Source organism: Miscanthus floridulus, chromosome 8, assembly GCF_019320115.1.
Source record: "Miscanthus floridulus cultivar M001 chromosome 8, ASM1932011v1, whole genome shotgun sequence".
Lineage (NCBI taxonomy): Eukaryota > Viridiplantae > Streptophyta > Magnoliopsida > Poales > Poaceae > Miscanthus > Miscanthus floridulus.
In genome coordinates this window covers 151,969,320-151,981,325 of record NC_089587.1, presented here as the reverse complement: position 1 = coordinate 151,981,325, position 12,006 = coordinate 151,969,320, and the positions used below count along the sequence as shown (strand labels likewise).

At 49.1% G+C, this 12,006-nt stretch overlaps 1 protein-coding gene across 3 annotated transcripts; it reads right to left on the bottom strand.

Moving 5' to 3' along the window:
* Nucleotides 1–2,820: 2,820 nt before the first annotated feature.
* Nucleotides 2,821–6,740, bottom strand: LOC136477378 (protein CCA1-like). Of its 3 annotated transcripts, XM_066475525.1 has the most exons (6): nt 6,054–6,215; nt 5,801–5,920; nt 5,594–5,705; nt 5,418–5,479; nt 4,760–5,176; nt 2,821–4,369 (listed from the first exon to the last, which is right to left on the bottom strand). In XM_066475525.1, the coding sequence occupies exons 1-6, from the start codon at nt 6,072–6,074 to the stop codon at nt 3,680–3,682; spliced, it is 1,422 nt and encodes a 473-aa protein (XP_066331622.1). In that variant the 5' UTR covers nt 6,075–6,215; the 3' UTR covers nt 2,821–3,679. The 3 variants fall into 3 exon arrangements, with proteins under 3 accessions (XP_066331622.1, XP_066331620.1, XP_066331621.1); XM_066475523.1 differs by lacking the exon at nt 5,418–5,479 and having other exon boundaries at nt 6,054–6,740; XM_066475524.1 differs by having other exon boundaries at nt 5,418–5,705.
* Between the last annotated feature and the right edge of the window lie 5,266 nt (nt 6,741–12,006).

Sequence of the window (12,006 nt, the reverse complement as noted above, 5' to 3'; positions counted from 1 at the left end):
TAATGGATATGGTGAGAAGTATGATAAGTTACTCTACTCTACCGATAAATTTATGGATGGAGGCGTTAAAAACCACCATTCATATTCTTAATCGAGTACCAAGCAAGTCGATGCCCAAAACAGCATATGAGTTGTGGACAGAAAAGGAACCCTCACTTAACCTAGAGGAGAAGCGGGTACATGTGCCTACTCTGATAATTCAAGAGCCATTCTTCATGCTACCTGTTGTTGCTGCACCAACAGTGTAAGACTTTGTAGTAACGACACTTGTTGTTAGTTCTCCCATGACGATAATGAATGGACATGAGGAATCTATCCTTCAGGATCCTACAGAACCCGTTGGCAAACATGAGGAAGAGTAACAACAGCCTCATATAGAACAAACATCAATTAATGAGGCTTCTAGAAGGTCTCAAAGAGTCAAGAAACTAGCCATTCCGGATGACTACGAAGTCTATGAATGTGAAGAATTTCAAATGGAGGGTGATCCCACCTCATTTGAAAAAGTCATGAGAAGCGCTCACTCATCAAAGTGGCTCAAAGCCATACAAGATGAAATGAGATCAATGAATACCAACGGTATTTGGAACTTAGAAACAATTCCTAAAGGAGCCAAGACAGTAGGCTGTAAATGGGTCTACAAAACTAAATATGACTTCAAAGGGAATGTAGAAAGATTTAAAGCGTGACTTGTGGTGAAAGTCTTCACGCAAAGAGAAGGCATAGATTACAATGAGATATTTTCTCCAGTCTCATGTAAGAATTCTTTTAGAATTATAATAGCGCTTGTAGCATATTATGATTTAAAATTACATCAGATTGATGTAAAGACGGCGTTCATAAATGGGGATTTGAAGAAAAATGTTTACATGACACAGCCAAAATGTTTTGTTGTGGAAAAAGAACGTATGGGATGTCGTATGAAGAAATCCATTTATGAATTAAAACAAGCATCAAGACAGTGGTATTTAAAGTTTGATAGTATAATAAGAAAGTTTAGGTTTCAAGAAAATATAGATGACAATTGAGTTTATGCAAAGTTCAACAATGGAAAATACATTTTTTTAATCTTGTATGTGGATGACATCTTACTCGCTAGTAGTGATGTTAATCTACTACTAGAAACGAAGAAGTTCTTGTCCTCGAATTTTGATATGAAGGATCTCGGTGAAGCTTCGTTCGTTCTAGGAATAGAGATTTATCGAGATAGAAGAAATAGAGTTTTAGGATTATCACAAAAGGCATACTTAGAAAAAGTTCTAAAGAAATACAGTATGTAAAATTATAAGCCTTCACCTGCTCCCATAGTCAAGGGCGATAGATTTGGAGAATTCCAATGTTTTAGGAACTAATATGAGATCGATCAAATAAAAGTGGTTCCATATGCTTCAGCTATCAAAAGTTTACAGTATGCTCAAGTATGTACATGCCCTGACTTAGTGTTTGTTACCGAGTTACTTGACAGATATCAGAGTAATCTAGGAATAAAACACTAGAGACTAGTAAAGAAAGTTTTGTGTTACTTGCAAGGCACAAAAGGCCTCATGCTAACATACAGAAGATCTGATTCCCTACACATAGAAGGATATACAGATTCAGATTATGCGAGAGATGATAGAAAGTCCACGTCAGGATATATATTTACTCGCGCAGGAGGAGCCATATCGTGAAAAAGTTTTAAGCAGACCGTCACTACATTGCCTATGATATATGCCGAATTTTTAGCATGTTATGAGGCCACGGGGCAGGTAAATTGGTTGAAAAATATTATGCCCGGATTAAAAGTGGTAGACGACATACATAAGCCACTCAATTTATACTGCGACAATAATCCAGCAGTATGTTATACTCATAACAATAAGTCAAGTAGTGCTGACAAACACATTGACATAAAGTATTATGTTGTGAAAGACAAACTTTGGGATCATATAATTAGTCTTGAGCACATAAGTACAGAAAAGATACTTGTGGATCCGCTTATAAAAGGCTTGCCACACAACGTGTTCAGAGAACACTTAGCCGGCACGGGTTTAAGGGAAATCCTATGATTCTTAAACAATAAGGGCCTAATTAAGAATCTATTTGAAAACAGAGAGGTGTGTTGTAGCTGTTAATCCAATGGTACTAACTGTTGTGACGAGATACGCTCTATACGTTAATCTGTGATGGAATGGAAAAAAGAGAAAAATGATTTTAAGTTTAAGTCATAAGGTGAGATCAAGGGAGAGAATGTTAGGTTGATCTTCTCTCGGCTCGGTCCAACGATCGAGTCGGGGCCTTGATCCGAGACCTGATCGGGGGCGTCCAACCGTTCTATGATTGGTGGGCCCCCATCGTGCAGCGCAATATAAAGGAGGTGGGAGGTCGGGGCTCATGTCACGAGGTTCACCTGAGCCGTATTTTTTCTACCTACAGTCATAACCCTAATCCGATCTACGAGGGAGGCGCTGAAGCGACGGGAAGCTTCACTGACGTCTTCACCGTCGCCTCTGCGCCACCACTACACTGCGACCGACCTCAACGCCGTGACCGCGACTCCGCCGACCCGAACCGCATCACCTTCGTCATGGCTACGTCGAGCTCTTCCTCCAAGCCCGCGGATGGCCGGTGACATCTCATCTCCCTTTCTCTCTCTCTCTAGATCATGTTCTAGAAACTTTCCATCTTGTATGTAAGGTTGTACCCGCTAGATCTATGTCTAGGTGATTCACTAAATTTATCACTTAGGTCCCTGGTTTTACTTCGACTGGATAACGATTCAACTGTACACGAATTGGGGTTTGCGTTCGATCGAATTGGGGTTTGCGTTCGATCGGCTGAAGCCTGTGATCCGTATTCCCGACGCGGCGACGCAAGAATATTTGTTAGCTTTAGCTACACCGATCGGCGATCACACACAAAGAGTAAGATTTCGTAGCTGACTAACCCTAGCTCACTCGGGTGAGCAGAGACGTACCGGAAATTACTCGCCGTAGCCGTCTCCCGTCTGAGCATCCCCCTCCCTGCCCCCGCGAAGTCTGCTTCCCTTGGCGCGACCGGTGACGCCTCCCCCATGGCGGCGTGTGGCGCCCCATCAGCCACCTCCCGCCGCCTTCCTTTCCCCAACCAATCCCGTCGCGATGAAACTGCTAACCGGCAGAGTATGGTGTATGGCCCAGTTTGGATTTCGGGATTTTTCGTTTCATCGTCCGAGCTCCAGGCGTCCGATTTTGGGTGGCCGGGATTGCTGCCCGGCGGACAGGGGACAGCTCGCCGTGCAATAATAGATCGTGCACAGTATTTTGAGGGAAACTGGCTCATTTCGGCTTCTGCCATGTCGTTCAGATGGTACAAGCCCAAATTTACATGTGGTCAGACTATCGACACACACAACCCTCTGAGATCCAATCATCTAGGTTGGCACAGTCTGCCACTGGCCCCTGGATCTCTCAAATTGGAGCAAAATTACACAATCACACAGTGAACTAAAGTGGAATATGAGTACAGATTTGCCTATATACGACGCGTTTATACCGAGGAGTAAGAACCAGCGTTGCTCATCCATTTCTGGAAAACTGGTTACCAGCTTCTGCAGAGCATGTGCAGCCATATCAGCAGCAGCTCATCATGAAACCGGAGCAAAACTAGCAAACATCCAAAACGTGTCTCGTGAGTCCTGACACCGAGGCTTCAGCTCCAGTCACAAGCACAGCCTCGTCAGCTCGCCGTCGGCCTCCTCTCCGGGCGCCACCGGCCGCGGCGCCTCGCTCTCGGCCGCGCACCGCTTGTACGGCACGAACCCTCTCCCGCAGAAGGAAGCCGAGCTGGCGCACTTGGTCAGCCGCGGGACGGCGGCAGCCCGCCGCAGCGCCGCGTAGCCGTCGCTGGTAGTGTTTTCTTGCCCGGGACCGTGGCGGGACGACTCCGCGGGGTCCGAGTTCTGCGCCGCCGACGCGGCCGGCACGGCGGCGGCGCTGGAGGCCGCCATGTTCGAACCTGTCAGCGACCCTTCCCTCTGCGCGCGTCTGTGATCCAGAAGCTCTGAAGCCTGCTGTTGCTGCTGGTGCTCCTGAGCTGAAGAAGCCACCGCCTGCGGGTAGAACACCGCGCACGGCAGGCTCCCGTTGTAGCCGAACCACGGCACGACGGGTTGCGCCGCGAAGCCGTCGGGCTGGGGAACCAAGTACATGAGCTGCTGCACCTGGACGCTGCCCTGCCACAGATTCCAGGGGCTCGTCGCTCCTGCGGCACCGATAGGATTTCCGTTTCTGGTTGCCTGGACAGCGCTCGCAGGTGAAGAGTCCGTTTTCAGGTCTTCCACCACGACTTTCTTTCCGAACAGCTTGAAGATTGGAGCTTCTGATCCCACTTCGTTTGCATCACCGAGCACCTGAAATCCACGTTCAAGAAACATGTGAGAAATCGCAGGTGCCAATTCTTTTGAATCAGATCACACTGTTTTCGTTTGCATCACCGAGCACCTGAAACCCAACCGCAAAATTTAAAATGGTCCAGAGATATCTACAAATCTGTCTTGACACTCGAAAGTGATTCCAGAATAATTACTTTCGCCGCGTAGTCTTATCTGAAAGAGAGATGTCCAGCCTCGGTATTGGATGTCGCTAAATTGAAAGATTTTTATTTTATTGCTTTCGAGTCGAGGAATAAAAATGGAAAGAACATGTGCTAGGCTTCACAATCACCACTTTACCATTACCATGTCTGCTGCAGTGCTGCCTAATTGCCCAAGAACGAAACAACCAAAGAACATACTCTGTACCTTGGTGGTGTATGGCGCTGTCGTCCTCGGTGATGCGCAGGCGTCCTCTCCGTCCACCGACGAGGCCAGCGAGCCGCCGCCGTTGCCACGCTCATCGGAACCGGCAGCTGACAGGGCCGGCGACCTGCTGGCGCTCGAACTGTTCGCGAACACGCTGCCCAGCCCCTCCTCCGCTCGTAACACCGTGTGCGCCGAGGTAAGCACCGACGTTGGCGACCCTTCTTCATCCTGGTCGCGCAGGGGCGGCGGCTTCTCCAGCTGCTTGAACTCCGGCGCGGGCTTCTTGGCCGCGGCGTCCACTTTGCGCGGGTAAGGGTGCGCCGGCTTCCTCTTGGGGCGCGGCGGCGGGATCTGGATCGCCGGCGCGGCGCCCGCGGAGGCGTTGCTTCCTGTTCCTGACGATGATTCTCGGACCACCTGCAGCACACGACGCAAGCAATTCCGACATCAGAAAAGGTGTAAGCATGCACCTCGCCGATCGTCGTCTGCTCTGCTAGCATAGTATGGACGATTGGGGTGACTTACTTGGGCGTTGAGTCAAGTAGTGACACACAACCACCCATCGTTTTGTTTTGTTTTTGGTTCGTGGCAGAGATGAAAGAATTCGTTTTGTTTACGCTGGGGCTGGGAGAGAGAGGCGAATGGTTACACGACCGACCTTGGTGAAGAACTTCTGCGCGTGGCTCCGGATTTGCACGGCGGTCTTGGTGCCGATGTGCTCTGCACGCACGCACGCACGAACAGAGAAGAAGAGCGTGAGCGCTTCTCCTCGTCCTGACGAAGAACGAACGACCGCGCGCGGGGGGAGAGAGAGAAAGGCCGGCCGGTGCGTACCTTGTATGCGGCGCCAGGCGCGACCGTGCAGCTGCAGGGCCTCAAGGAACCGCCGGTGCTCGTCCTCCGTCCACTTCTCCCGCTGCTTCGTGATCGTGTACGGCTTCCGCGCCTGGTCGGTCAGGCAAGCGTGGAAGAAACAGAGTGAGAACACGCAGGATGGCACAGATTCTGCGGCGACGCGGCCGGGATTCGCCGCTGCTGTACCTTGGGCACGTGCTCCTCCCCTGACAAATCCATGTCGCGGGGATCCAGAGGGTGATGCACGGCGGTTCCACCGCCCGCTCGATCGGCAACGGCGGTCTCGTCGGTTGCCACCGGAAATTGCTGTGGACAACGGGGGAAACATCCAAAATTCAGGGCCCAAGAAGGCGATAACACCATTCAAACCAATCGCCTCGAGTGAATTTCACCCTGAAACGATCTCTCCAAGACAAGGGAAGAAGATCACAAATATTACCTCCAAAGAGGCCATCTCCATCCAGTGCTGGAGTCAAGACCAAACTTCCCGAAACCAATCCGACCCAAGCCGCCCCCGAGGTCGCCACCTTCCAATACCTCAGGCCTCTCAAACCTGCGCGAGGAGGAGGAGAGGGCGAGAAGCGAAGGAGGCGAACGTTTTACGTAGGCCCGGTTTGCACTGGTGGAGATGGGAGAAGACAAGAGGAGGGAGGCGTCGGGAGAAAAAGAGCATGGGCAAGCTCTCCACGTCGGATGGGATTTTTCCACTTTCCCCGCTCTTTTTCTCCCACCTTCCCTTCTCGTGGCTGCGATTTTCTCGGCTCTTTTTTCTCGGTCGCGGCGGGAATAATCCACCAATCCGGTGGGGAATTGAATCGGAGGAAGGAGAGGGTTCGGGAGGCCGCTGGTTCTCGTGGCTCTGGCTGCTCCTCCGGCCCCCGTCGCTGTCATGCGTTGCGAATGCTTCCCTCGCCCGGCCGGGGCCTCCAAAATTAATAATCGCTCGGGCGTGGCGAATGGCGATAGCAGCCTCAAAATTAGGCTCGATGACTATGCGGCAAAGGCGGGTGAGGGTCGATGCACGTTTGGGCAGTGCTTCAGTTAGCTGTTCCATGATCGAACCTGGTCTCTATACACCCGGTTCAATACCCGCTCTCTGCGTGTCTGGCTCCCAAAGTCACGTGGATGCAGTTCAGTAGACGACTCGAATCACGAAAGCCATGCAGTGTGGATTGAGGAGAAGAAAGCTAGGAGTACTCATCATTAATCAATACGAAGAGGAAGGAAACCAAAAAAAAAAAAACTGTGGCCATAACAATTCGGGGGAAAAAATATCCCCTGCCTCTAAATTTGTGGCCATAACAATCGCGGAAATATCCCAGCCTCTCAATTTGGAGCGACAGTAGCGTGGTGTGGACGCTTGGACGGATAAAAAAGTGTGGATCGGATAAAGCGGAGCATACTGCAGGTGCGCTTTATGACACGTCACGCAACACCAAGCCGGAAGCCGCGGTCGTCCCCGGGGCCCGTTCTGACACGCGGCGAGCCTCCTAGAAGCAGCAAGGCTCTGGCCACAAGTGGACAGCTCCAAGCCACAAGAACCCCCGGGTTGGTGCCACAAAATGCACGAAATCTCCTGGCCACATGTTTCCAGCGTGTGTGTGTGGGTGGGTGGGGGTGGGGGACCCGCCTCCGTCGTCGCGGATGGGGTAAACTTGCACTCCGAAAAGAATGCGTTTTTAAGGAGTCGAATAATTTAAATACGATTAAATTATATAAAAATGTACTAACACATAATACAAAATAAGCATCTTTAAACTAATTACATAGTATACCTTTAAATAAATTTATTTAAAGATATAAATACTGACACTATTTACTGTAAATTTAGTCAATTTTAAGCTAATTTGAATGGCATGAATCCTATTATTACACCTTCTTGGGACGCAGAGAGTAGATAGATGCCTTTAAGTACATAGTAGAGATCATGTTAGCATATGAGGTCATTCAAAAAAATTCTAAATTTTCAATTTCACAATTTGTGAATTAAATTTTTTTGCTTCTCTAAATCGTTTCAAATAAAAACTTGTTAACTACAAAGTTGTTGGTCTCACTAAGCTTTACAATTTTGATGTAAAATTCATCTTCATCCATCTTCATATAAAAAATATTAATTCTTTTAGATATAATAACATTAAAGTTTGTGGTATAACTGTCGGGGACAGTAGTTACTTTTAATTTCTCACCCCCATCTACTCCTAAAATTATTTAGTAACTATGTCTAAGAGCCTTTTGTCACAATTAAAAAGTGTCCTCCAACAAATAAAATTGCCGGTGTTTTGAAGACCGACTAGTAAACTTATATGATTGTCGCGCTGCTCCAGGAAAACGATGGTACCATCCAAAAGACACGAGGAGTTATACTGGTTCAGGCCGGAGCCTTATGTCCAGTTTTAGAGATGATCGAGTGCGTGTTCCTCGCTTGAATGCTCTGAAGTTCTTACAATGGAGGGTGCAAGAATGGTGGAAGACGTAGGAGAGTGGAGCTAAAGCTAGGAGATGGACTGTCCGAATGAGAGATTCGAGAGTCCGATCCCTTGGAAGGGTGTCCTGGCTGCCCTTATATAGAGTCCAGGGCCAGGTCACATACAAAGAGGGTGGTTCTCCCGACCGAGGGGTTGTAAGCCTGAGGGAGGGAGCCTAGCTAACTTGGCTTGCAAGTAACACAATCTTGTCTTAGTGTAGCGCATGCCCGGGCATGTTTGTCGTCATGATCTTGTGCCCATGTCGCGGCATGGTGTGGCATGGTGCTACTGTGCCCATCGTGGCATCACTATAGGCACAATGGTGGTTCGCCAGCCGTCCTGCACAACGTGGTCTCACCATGGCCTTCCTCATCACCTCCTGATCTCCCGAGGGTGTCGTATAGGAGTCGGTAGCCCCCAGATCTTTGATCGTCTTGCTGCTTACAAAGCTGATGGCCACGATCCCAAGTCCCGAGGTCATGTCCTTCATTGGCTTGGATGGCCTTGAAGTCAAGGCCATCGTCGTGAACCCTATCTCATAGTGGTTGGGGTCGTACACCTGTCTCGTCAGACCATATTTGGACGGTGGGTTACCGTACTGGCCGCCACCATTTGGCGGTGTTATCTTGTCTTTGCTGCGTGGCGCAGTGATGGTGTCTGACCGAGCTAAGGGATCCTTGCGGGGTTAGTGCGGCGTGCCTGCTCTTGTCAGAGCGAACGCACGTGGTGGGGCTCGATCTCTCCCCCTTCCTCCTAGAGGTCAAGATGGAGGAGAGGTCATGAGGAGTTGTGCGGCGTGCGGTGAAGGCAGAGGGAAGAGGTCATGGCCAACCCCTACCTTAGTGTTTGACCCAGGTCGACATAGGCACATAGTGTAACACCCTGGGTGTTAGTCACAAGTTAAGAAGTGGATTTGGACTTACATAGGATATATCAAGCAGTGATTATGATGTATAGTTCATAATCTGGAAGTAATGATGAAGGTATTGAGGTGAAACCTATGAAAAGGAGCCCCAACTTGAACTTGGACAATACACTTTGCTTACATGTTGACCCTTTTCAAATGTAGGCTTGAGTAGTGTTCAACATGCCTCTTCCATGAGCATCACCTTAGCATCAAGCCATCTTGACAATTGGAAAAGTTTCATGAAGTTTGGAATCAAAAGGTCACATAAAATAATAAGTTATAACATTTCTTGAATTGCTTCATCAGGTGAATGGAAACATGGGATGTTGACCAAACCTTGCTACCTTGCCCAAATGACTCTAATTGAACTCTACAACAAAATTCATGAAGGGTTCATGTTGAGCAAATGTCAAGAAAATGCTTCTAAGTGTGGGAATAGCTAAACTTGTCCTTTTTCATGATATGGTTTTGACCTATGTCGACCAACTGTCTGGAGTGCTTGCATGGAGTTGGACCTTAAATAAAAGTTGAAGTTTGAGTGGAGTACAACAAACTTTATTTTTTGGACCAAGACCTATTTCAACTCCTAAGTGGCTCAAACAGTGGTCTCAAGTTTGAATCAGCTGCTGTTTTCAGCCTCAGAAAATATTCTGTCTGATATTAGTGGCAAGGATAGTTGGCATGTCGCGTTCTCGTGTTTTCATTAAGCAACTTGACTTGATCCCAAAATAAAAGTTGGAGTTTACATCTTGGAGAAGGACACACAAAAGGTTGGGATTAGTTTGACCATGTTTGGACCAAGTAATTGGAGCACAAGCAGAGCAAGGCTTAAACCTCGCCAAGTTGTTGACAGTGTCAACTTGGGGCTTAATTAGCTACTAATGGATGATTCTAATTGTCATACACCCATAATAGGGATCGAAGAGCAGCCAAAGAAGAGCAACTTTGCCTTAAGCCACCAGGCCCGAATATGCTTGGAATATCCAGAAAAACGACGTCCAAGTCGGGCAGTCTCACGTGTGCTAGGTGTTCGATGGATTGACTTCGTGGCGTCCATGCGCTGTTCGTGCCCCCACCATTTCTACGCACTGTTGCCATGCGCCATGCCTATCTATGTCGATGGGGAGTTGTCGAGGACACCCAAGCTCACTCTCTGCCTCTCCCTCACTTGCTCTCGCTTTCCCTGGCTCTCTCCCTCACTCCATGGTGCGTGCGAGCGAGCACACCGAGCTCCGCCATGGCTGCCATCGCGTAGGGCTCACTACCGCTGCTGCGAGCCTCCTCCATCCCAACTGGCCTCGCCTTCGCATTCCTTGAGCCACCCCATGCGTGTCACGCCTCTCCTCTGAATGCCTCCACCACCATGCGCTACTACCGTCGGTGCCCACCCGGCCATCGCTGCCAGCATGTGTGGCCAGGTCATGTTGGGCCACCGTGGTGCAAATCGTGGCTACCAGCGGATTCGCGTGGGCCCCTAGGTGCTCCATCACCTCTTCCCCACTGCTAGAGCTCTGCCAGCGCCCTGTCCGTCAGAGCCGTTGCCGGGCTGCCATCTGCGCCCATGGCTAGGGAGCCACGGTCAGCCTCAGGCCAGGCTGAGGCCACCCATGGGCACGACCCACCATTATGCGGCCATGGCCCTTCCCCACCGCTGTCGGCCACCGCTCGCCAAGACCGACTGGCCCGTCGGCCACCTCTGCTCTGCCTAACGAGGAGAAGAAGAGGAGGGACCTTATGCAAGAATTTGAAGAAAGGGAAGGGCCTAACTACAAAGCTGTTGACTCATATGAACAGTGCCTAGAAGGACCTGCTCGCTGAAGTCTGTTTTTGTGAAAGTTTAGGGCCTCGGTGCAAATCTGTTTTTCTCTTTGGAAAATTATAATAAATCATAGAAAAATCATAAAATAGCAAATGAAGACTTTTTGGAATCCTTGTGAGTAGATATACCTAGTAGAGTCATAATATGATATGTGTTAGTAGAAAGTTTCTGCTGTTTTTATTTATTCTTATAAAGTGCTTTAGAAATCCTTTTAAGTTTGTTGGATGCATATCTTGAGGTAGGAATGTCTTAAAAATGTGATTCTAGTTTTGAGAGTCTTGTTTTATCTTGTGCTAGCTAAGAAAAATATGAAACATGTTATTTGATCACTATTTTTATGATATTTTGATTTAATCATGATTAATGGTTAATTCTAGCTTACTTTGCTTGTTATCATCATATCAACTGTTGTACCGGCTCCGGCCGCATTGGAGGATGCCCTGGCATCGGATCAATGAAGTCGAGGGGGTGTCTGTGTCATCCCACGAAGGCTCCATTGCCTCCTTGATGCGTTACACGATCTTGGAGTTGGAGAGTGCCCCCTCAGCAAGCGTTGTTCCATCGAACGATGCCTCGGGCGCCATCATGTACAGCAAGAGTGCGCGTATCATCAACGGCACCACCCTCCTTGAGTGGTAGGCCCCAATGATGCCCAACCCCTTTAGGCCTCTCTCCTTTAGGATTTGGATGGCGGTGATGTGATTCTGGATCTTCTTCTTGCCTTTCTCCATGACGTCCCACTTCCTCCACGACTCTTGGGCCTCCTCGATCAGGCATCTGATGAACTCTAACACGACGGCGGTGGCGACGTTCTTGAGGTAGAACCACTGTGAGTGCCACCCTTTGTTGGATGTCGACAGCCGCATCGGCGGATACTCACTGACCTGATTGTTCCGAAGCTAGATGCCGGCACACCCCATCGACATGTGCAGCGCCTGCCTGCTGCTTTTCTCCCTCTTCTTCTGGAGGGTGATGGCGAAGAAGTACCTCCAGAGATCGAAGTGGGGGCTTATCCCTAGGAATCCCTCGCACAGGGCGATGAACGCCGCCATGTGTTGAATCCCATTGGGATTGAGGTGCTGCAACTCGATCTTGTAGTAGTGTAGTAGCCCCCAAAGAAATCTATGGGTGGGGGTAGCGAACCCACGCTCATGGAAGTGCGCGAATGACACCACTTAGCCATTGGGAGGTGATGGCAGAT